The sequence below is a fragment of the Panicum virgatum genome, chromosome 9K (assembly GCF_016808335.1).
Source record: "Panicum virgatum strain AP13 chromosome 9K, P.virgatum_v5, whole genome shotgun sequence".
NCBI classification, from domain to species: domain Eukaryota; kingdom Viridiplantae; phylum Streptophyta; class Magnoliopsida; order Poales; family Poaceae; genus Panicum; species Panicum virgatum.
The window spans coordinates 56770006-56778996 of NC_053144.1; the positions used below are offsets into that span (position 1 = coordinate 56770006).

The 8991-nt window shown below is 44.3% G+C and overlaps 1 protein-coding gene across 7 annotated transcripts; it reads right to left on the reverse strand.

The window, feature by feature from the left end:
- Positions 1–981: 981 nt before the first annotated feature.
- LOC120652577 (pentatricopeptide repeat-containing protein At1g05750, chloroplastic-like) lies at positions 982–8751 on the reverse strand. Of its 7 annotated transcripts, XM_039930441.1 has the most exons (7): positions 6697–6711; positions 6390–6494; positions 3440–4004; positions 2773–3311; positions 2458–2640; positions 2032–2239; positions 982–1916 (listed from the first exon to the last, which is right to left on the reverse strand). In XM_039930441.1, the coding sequence occupies exons 3-7, from the start codon at positions 3987–3989 to the stop codon at positions 1219–1221; spliced, it is 2178 nt and encodes a 725-aa protein (XP_039786375.1). In that variant the 5' UTR covers positions 3990–4004; positions 6390–6494; positions 6697–6711; the 3' UTR covers positions 982–1218. The 7 variants fall into 7 exon arrangements, 4 of the variants coding, with proteins under 4 accessions (XP_039786375.1, XP_039786374.1, XP_039786376.1 ...); XM_039930440.1 differs by lacking the exon at positions 6697–6711 and having other exon boundaries at positions 3440–6145; positions 6390–6496; XM_039930442.1 differs by lacking the exon at positions 6697–6711 and having other exon boundaries at positions 3440–3998.
- Positions 8752–8991: the final 240 nt, after the last annotated feature.

Below are 8991 nucleotides of genomic sequence, written 5' to 3' on the forward strand. Positions count from 1 at the left end.
ATGTATTACATGTAAGCTTAGCAATTAAGGTAATGTTTTCTGGTTTTGTTATGCACAACAAACCCAAACATCTTTTTTTTTATTTTCAGATCTAGATGGGACTTCTACTCTTGGAGCACTTTCAACATTGTCAAAAAATATATTCTTAGAATGTTAATTTTGAAATCTTGCTAAAAACTATTGGAAGGAAAAATACCTCTAAACCAGTATTCACCTAAAAATTGGTTCCCATGAAGATTTAATTTCTACCACATAATTCATTTGCGGGCCCAACGCGTTTCTCTCGTATGAACAGTGAAACTCCTAATTTTTTCCTCTCTCCACGGGATTGGGAGCACGGAGAACAGGTGGAGATCTAGCTTAGACCCTGTTCAGATCCTAAGGCTAATTTTTAGTCCTCAAATTTGGATGTCAAATAGAAGGGCTAATTTGTACATATAATAGCTAATTGGTGGTTAGAACAATGCTCATAATTAATTTATATTTAGTCCATTATCAAAACTAGGACTAGTTTTTAGTCCCTTAGTTTTAGCCCATTCAAACAAAGCCTTAGTATGGAGCTGGTTTTGGGCACACACAAAAGTTGATAATGGAATTAGGCATCCGTTGGAGAATGGTTTTTCGACCTTAACTCTCAAAAATGCTTGTGAGTATTTGTTGGGCACTCTTGGATATGCTTTTATGGCCATTAGAGAGCAACAAGCACTATGTAGGATTAGAAATGAAAATATAAATTTAGGATTAGAAATCTGCATATTTATGAGTAAGAATATTGATACCATGTCCCTGAAAGCTTAGTTGTCTGATATGTGCACATTCTATGTATAACAAATCACTACGTTACAATATTTTTTTTTTTGAAAAACTACTACGTTACAATATCATTATCCGTTGGGATGAATAGATATGAAGCGCGTAAACCATGCTCCAGCAGCAAAATATGTGACGACTAATTAAACAAAACAATTGTTCAAAAGCAACTCATAAAGAAATTGTACATCTTTCTTTAGATAATGGAAACTTAATCAGCGAGACTATGAAGCAGTCCTTGCCAGTGCATCCAAAGATGTATGACGCGGATACTTATTACAAGTTTTTAAACCAACAGCCAGCGGCCAGCCGAAAACGAACAGTGCATTCAAACACATTTTGATGGAACAAAGAAAGGTCTCTCCGAACAAGAAGAATTTGTAGATGACGGAAGCACGACTGCAAGGATCAGCAGTGCCGTTTCGGAATGCAAATCTGGCCAGTCATGTGCCAGCTTTCACCTCCATCAGGGTGAATATATGGGCATGCCGGGGTGTACTCGTCCTCCATGACCAGGAGGTTCCACTGTGCATGAGGGTCATGTGTCGAGAACACGGTCCAGGCAGGAGTAGAGTTCTCGTACCTACTGTGCGTGACACGCACGAACCCCTCTAAGTCCTTGTTCTTCTCCATGTCATCTGGGTCGATGTCGACAGAGAAGATGTCGCCGTAGGGCCTCACCGAGTGAAGGAAGGTGGGCAGCGACATCGGATCTGCGGACACCGCAGCGAGATCCGATGTCACGGCGATGCTCCGCCCATCTGGGCTGAACACCGGGTGGTTCACGTGGCCGGAGAGGTCGTACCCGCTCCTGATCACCCTTACCACCGAGCGGTCGGTGACGTTCATCAGGTAGACAGCAAAGTACCCCGGGTCCAGGCCGTGGTCACGCTCTGGAGCGTCAGCAGGCTTGTCGCGGTTCGACGCGAACACGATCAAATTCCCATTTGGAGACCACTGACAATGCGTGTCAATCCAACTGCCTTCAGTGAGCCGCGTCACCTGGCCACCCCCGACCTCCCCGAATTCAGCATCCTCCATAATGTACAGATTCTTGTAGTTCTTGTCTCCCCCATCTCTTGTTGATCGGAAAACAAACTTAGTACCTACATACATCATGGTTTCATCATCACAGCGTAACAGCTAAATCAAGTATTCAGGTGATATGATTGGTACGAAAAGTAAACAGGCATCAGAACGGCAGGAGCGGCAATGTTCTACCATCAGGATTGGTGAATGGGAAAGCATTGTTGAATTTCCCCTTCGTGAGCAGTCGTGGCTGTCGTCGTGCACGTGCAGCGCTGGATACATCAGGGATGGCATGGATTTCCAGCGTTTCGTTAGCTTTGAAGGACGGTCCCATACATACGTACAGTATATCTTTCTTTTGGTTCCACACTGGTGAGAAGATGCTGTCTGGGCCATTTGTCTGTGGAAAACAGACCAAACAAGTCATAGTTGAGAAACATATGCTCCCCTAGTTGTAAACCATAGATGCTGTCTGGGCCATTTGTCTGTGGAAAACAGACCAAACAACTGAAGAAGTCATAGTCGAGAAACATATACTCCCCTAGTTGTAAATCATAGAACGCCTGCAAGAGTTCGATCATTTCAGGGTTAGAGATACTAATGGTAGTAGCTCCTTACCTCGAAGACCACACGCAATCCTTTGCTATCTGCCAGCCACACGGCTTTGAACTCGTTATCGACGAATGCAAGCTTAGAGCCGTCTTTGGAAAATGTTGGGAACACACCAGACACCCTAAACACTCCAACATCTTCACGTGGCGACTGCACCTTATGGAAATGTCTTGGAACATCATCTCCATGCTGAAGAAAACAGTATTGAACATAGCTCCAGATTATGAACTTGTATTCTGAGCGAACCCAATTGCAATAAACAAGTGTGTGAAGGGACAAAAAGACTTGGCATTGGCAGTGCATAATGGCATATCTATGTACCTGGAGAAGGTTGCTTTTGCAACGATGATAACCAATATATTTGCCACCGTCCATCACGAAGGGATTGAAATGGTCAGCCTTTGCCCTGGTGTTCTGAGTTATTCGCAATGGTTGTTGCGGTGCATCCATGTCGAATATCTCAATGTGCCGGTACTGGGTTTCGGTGCGGACATCGGTGAACTCAGACTTCTGGCGAATGGTTGCAACTGCTACTTTGGTCTCGTCGATGGCTGCTGGAGTCACTGCATCAAATGCCTCTGGAGTCACCCAGATGGTTTCGCCAGTGCTCAGGTTGTACCGAAACACTCCCCAAATGTCCCCAACCTTCCTGTGAAAAAATATAACGTTTTCGCTGCCCCATGATGGCCAGCCACCATTTTCTATCACCAGCTCGCGCTCCAGAAATGGATTCTCCAAGCTCATCACGTAGATGTTGGTCTTCAAGTCCTTGATCTCACCATCCCATCTCTTGCCTTGGAACGAAGCTACTGCAACCTTCTTCCCAGATGGTGACACAGAGGGACTTAGATCAAATGTTCCTATTGACATAGAGTTACAAGATCAAACAGTTAAGCAGAAAGGAAAATATGATTTATTCATGCATCTGACCACAAGTAGGAAGTGGCTTGAATAGCAAAGGCTATGAGAGAAAGTTCAGTAACCTAACCTAGTGGAGTGAGGCGCTCAGTTTCGCCAGTTCTAAGGTTGGTTTTGTAAACAATATTCCACGGGCTGCGACGTTCTTGCACTGGCTCCTTGGTGGATACATAAACGAGGTAATGATCAATTGTGGATCCATCCACCTCGTAGCCACCAGCAAAGCAACCATTGTCCTCCAAACGGGCACCACTGAACAACTCCACGCCATAGATGTCTGCCAAGCTGAAGACATTGACTTCACCATTGGCAATGAATCGAAGGGCTACATGAAGTGTTTCCAAGTTGTGCTCTCTTTCAGAAACAAATACCAAACCAGTGATCTGGCCTGAATCAACATCATCATCTATGATGGTTTCAGGAGCCGGTCTCAGGCGCTTGATGATTGTCTTGAGAGCCGCCGGTGGAATGGCTCGGCAGTTATAGTTGTAGGACAAGCCGTCCGTCAGATGGAGCTCACTCTGCCTCGATGATGGTGGAACTGGACAGCAGAATATGTCCAGGGGCACTGGTGGTCTATAGCTCGTAAAGAAGGCAATGCTGCCTCTACTCTCTCCCATTTTAGCTAACTGTATCTTTGTGTGTGTAAGGATGTAAGCAAGAGTGGTGATGAACAAATGTAAGAATGTAAGCAAGAGTCGTGAAATGATTGAATGCAAGCTGGCATTTTGTAAGAAATGTAGGGTATATATATAGAAGGTAGGGATAGTTCAGTATGTGATTCAACAGTACCATACTCTTTGCTAATCAACTGATTTCCCACATGCAGGTTCCTGGCAGCTGACTATTCACATAAATAGTACCCAAGACGTGTAGCACGTGGCCCCATCTTAACATTTTAGTCAACTGTTTGGAGAGATTTGATAGCAACTATATATATTGGTATATTTGATTTGTTTGGGATTTGATACCAGTTAGAGATAAGGTCAGTTTCCTTTTTAAATTATTAGGAGGTAGCTTTTTGAAGATAGCAAAAAAAAAAAAAAAAACTCATATCCCTGCCCTTGTGGGTGGCTGCAGTTCACTGGCGTGGTCACGCTGCTTAGGCTCAGAGCTATTTTGATCAGTCCAAATTACTAAATCATTTATATGATCTGATCAGATTTGACATTTGGCAGCCTACCAATCAGGCCAAAATAATTGGATTTCCTATTTGTATGATCTGATCAGACTTGACATTTATTTTTTATGCATATAAGGGATGGTTGCTCATAATTTTCTATCAAAGACATGTGGTTGCTCACGATATCAAAGAGATATGTCATGATAATGGTATTTTGCTGACACCAAGGATAGCATCTGGCATCAGAATATCTGAACTGACCAGTGTGCCCCAATACTTAATGAACTAACAATTATGAGCCAGTAAGAGCTCAATTAATCTATTTAACAAACATGTAAGCCGTCCACACCTCGTGGATTGGCAGAATGAGTATAGAATTCTATGCTAATGTACTTACGCACCACATATTTTAATGCTGAAAACTAGCAAGTTGTTGGATACATCCATCCTAATAGCTATGCCATTTTCTCTTGCTCAAATGGTGATTGTCATCAGCCCAGTACAGATTCTGTCAGTCAATGAGACTTGGGTTCTTTTTTTCCCCTTTAGAATGAATTGACCTTAATTAGCTCATTAGCTGGCACTTCACTAATATAACAACAAAACAGTTTTCTCAACTTCAACAACCATTCTATATTCTCACTTCCATGAGCAAAAAGAAAATGAAAAAATGTCCAAAATCTTATCAACACATCTCATAGTATAAAAGAAAACACTTGATCATATATTTATATCCCTTCAGGTCATAAATAGTTAATTTAGCATGTCATCAGCTAGTTGTACATCAATTATTCAGAGGAGTGAGGGTAGAGCTAGCAGAAAATATATGAGATTGCTGCAAAGTCAATAGAAGTCTTGCAAGAAATCACATATAGTAAGTTGCTCCAGCAAACTACCGCCTCTGTTCCAAATTATAGTTCACTTTACCTTTGTCGTAAGTCAAACTTCCCTAACTTTGACCAAGTTTATAGGAAAAACCACCAACTTTCACAATATCAAATTGGTTTCATTAAATCCACCATGAAATATGTGTTGATATTGTATTTTTTTGAAAACATGGTCAAATTTAGAGAAGTTTGACTAGGAGAAAGCTAAAGTGAACGATATTTTGGAATGGGGGAGTATATTAATCAACAGTTCAAAATAGAAGTCATTTTAGACACTTAACTTTGGTTTGCAAATACTATCATGTAAGTTTTTTTTTTGAAATAGACAATCATGCAAGTTTTTCAAGGTAATATTTTGAACCAAGTGATTCTATGACTATATTAATTGCTTACGGGTACTGAAGCTATTGGGTTTGTTCAGAGGAATAGCTACCTGGGTTTCATCTCCATATGACGGCTGGGCTTTTACGTGGGCACACCAAGCCTATCACTACCCACACCATTTCAGAGCAGGGACCTCTTAATCATCAGGGCTTGGGATTCGATGGCTTCATTTTTTTCTTTATTGCCGTTGTCTAATATGTTGGATATATATTCTAAACAAATAGTTCGATAATTGTTTTAAAATTTGATTGTTATTTATATGCTCAAAACTCCATATGTTTTCATGCAAACTACCAAAAAACTATAATTTCATAGAACTTCACTTATTTAGCATGCAATGGGTTGGATAAAGATATTGAATACACCAGCATGATGGTCCAACCTGTCAGTGTGAAGTTATCAGAAATTCAAACTGAAATTTGTAATTTTGTTAAATGTAGATCAAAATATTTCCAGTTTTGAGAAATTGACTACATAGGAGCCAACCACAACCTACATACTGAATCCCTTTTACTATATCCCCTAACTAATTGAACATTTATTGATTTATTACTTGGTATTATATTGTTTTTCCCATAATAAGTGCATACCTCAGACTGAACAGAAAGTAATTAGCTTGCACTTACCAATTTTTTCTGTTAAAAACACCTCTGAATAAACTGTGTTACACCTCGCTCATTGCCAGATAAATATTGCCATTATGGTGGTAAGGAAAATCATTTTAGCTGTATCTGCAAAAACAGATAGAGGAATCATGAACTGGATGGCAAGATCTGAGAACACAGTTCATCGAAAAAAAAGATCTGAGAACACAGGCAATAGCTACAACACAGTCTAAGCAGATAAGTAAGGATCAGATAATGGTTATGTAATACTTCAAGTTAAACCCACACTTTATGCATTCTTAGTTCTAATGACATCAAATGTTACAACCTCACGAAGAATGCGGCGATTCAACCACACTATAGCCTGCAGCTTTTGCTACATGTTGCTTCATGGAGCCCCTTAGGTCCTTTACGCATTGCCACATCCCCTCTGAAGCATATATGTTAGATAACATAGTTTGGAACCCGTCATGATGAGGATCCAACTCGACAAGCTTCCTCCCAACCCTTTCCCCAACTTCACTGTCACCATGCTTCCAACAGGCACCAAGCAATGCACCCCATGCTGGGACATCAGGTGACATGGGCATGCTCTGAATCAGATCCTCAGCTTCTCTGACATATCCAGCTCGTCCAAGGAGATCAACCATACATCCATAGTGTCTGATGTTTGGTACAATCTGGTACTTGTTTTGCATCAACTTAAAGAATTGACGGCCCTCCTCAACTAGGCCAGCATGTCGGCAAGCACTCAGAACTCCGGTGAAAGTTATCTCATTTGGGACAGCAGTTGCAGAGGCTTCCATCTCTGAAAACATGTCAAGGGATTTTGTAACAAGGCCATTCATGGCCAGCCCCACGATGACAGCATTCCAGCAAGGTGTTCCTTTTTCTTCTACCTTGTCGAAGACGTCTAGTGCAGCATCCAAGCATCCACATTTCATGTACATGTCAATGAGGCTAGTCCCAAGTACAACAGTGATGTTATATTGGTATTCCTTAATGTACTCATGCACTGACTTTCCTTGCTCCAACACAGACAGATTAGTACATGCAGAGATGATACTAACTAGTGTAACTCCATCAGGTTTAATTCCATGGGCTTTCATGTTGTCAAAAACTGCGAGCGCCTCGGATGACTGGTTATTTTGCACACAACCAGATATCATTGTACTCCAAGAAACATTGTCTTTGTCGGGCATCACACTGAATAACGCCTTTGCATCCTCTACACGGGCATTCTTCAGATAGCCAGCAATCATCGAGTTCCAGGAGAAGTGGTCCAAACTCTCACCGCTGTCAAACAATCTCCGTGCTGCAGCAATATCCAGACAACTTGAGTACATGTGGATAAGTGCATTCTGGACATTCAACCGCAAACCAAGTCCAGCTCTGAAAACCAGTCCATGGCACACCTCTCCATTCCGAATTACCTCTGACCGTGTGCATGCAGCAATCACACTGACCATCACTGCCTCATCCACATGCCAACCCTCAGCCCGCATTTCTGAGAACACACCCAACGCTTCCACAAACTGGCCATTCCGCTCAAAGCAGGAAATCATAGCTGCCCACGTGAAAGCGTCCCTATGTTCTGCCACGTCAAACACCTTCTTCGCCTGATCCACCATCCCACTCCTCCCGAAAAGTGCCACCATTGAACTCACCGCCTCAGCGCTCCTCTCTGGCATCCTAGCAAACACCCCGATCGCCTGCTCGACGTCCCCAGCACGCACGTACGCGGCGAGGATCGTGTTCCAGGAAACGGCGTCCCACACGGGCCCCTCGTCGAACACCCTGCGCGCGTCCGCGACGCAGCCGCAGGCAGAGTACATGTGCATCAGCGCGTTCCTGAGGTACACATTGTAACCGAACCCGTGCCTGACGGCGTGTGAGTGGAGCTGCCGCCCTTCCCGCGCGTCCCCCCTGGCGGCGCAGGCGGCGGCGAGGAGCGGGTACGTGTAGCCGTCGGGAAGCGCGGGCATGGACGCGTAGAGCGGGAGGCAGAGGTGGGGGAGGCCGTGTCGCAGGGCGGCTTTGAGGATGGTGTTGCAGGAGAACGCGTTGGGGCTGCGCACGAGGCGGAGGAGGCGCAGGGAGTGGTCGAACGGGCGCGGGAGGAGGCGTCCGGCGGCGGCGGAGGTGGTGAAGAGGAGGAGGCGGCTGGCGGCGAAGGCGTCCGCGAGGAGGCCCGAGGCGAGGAACTGCGCGTGGATTTGGAGGAGGTGTCCAGCGGAGCGGCAGCGGGAGAGGTGCGCATCCAGGAGGGACACGGTGAGCATGATCAGAGGCCGGCCGGCGCCGCGGCCAGGGCGAGGGGTGGGGCAGCGGCGGGCGCGAGTAGGGGAGGTTCTCCTTTTTTTTTTTGAGAGGAAGGGGAGGTTCTCCTACTAATGGTTTGTGTGCGAAATTTTTGCGCTAGTGGGCTACTTCGGTGGGCGAAACGCGAGAGGTTGCGCAGACGAGTTGGGCTGGCGTTTGTAGCCAGTTTTTTTTTTTTAAACTCACATCTCGCTGCTTTAGGATGTGTTTGGTTCATGGGATGGGTCTGTTCGGGACGGAGCCGCTCTATTATTCGTAGTGTTTGGTTCGAGAGCTAATAAAATAGAATGGCTCTGATGAG

Coding starts and splice junctions, on each gene's coding strand:
- LOC120652577 (XM_039930441.1), bottom strand. CDS start 3,989: ATGGGAGAGAGTAGAGGCAGCATTGCCTTCTTTACGAGCTATAGACCA. Junction 2,240..2,457: donor GATTGCGTGTGGTCTTCGAG/GTAAGGAGCTAC, acceptor TGTTTTCCACAG/ACAAATGGCCCAGACAGCAT. Junction 1,917..2,031: donor CCCATTCACCAATCCTGATG/GTAGAACATTGC, acceptor TGATGTATGTAG/GTACTAAGTTTGTTTTCCGA.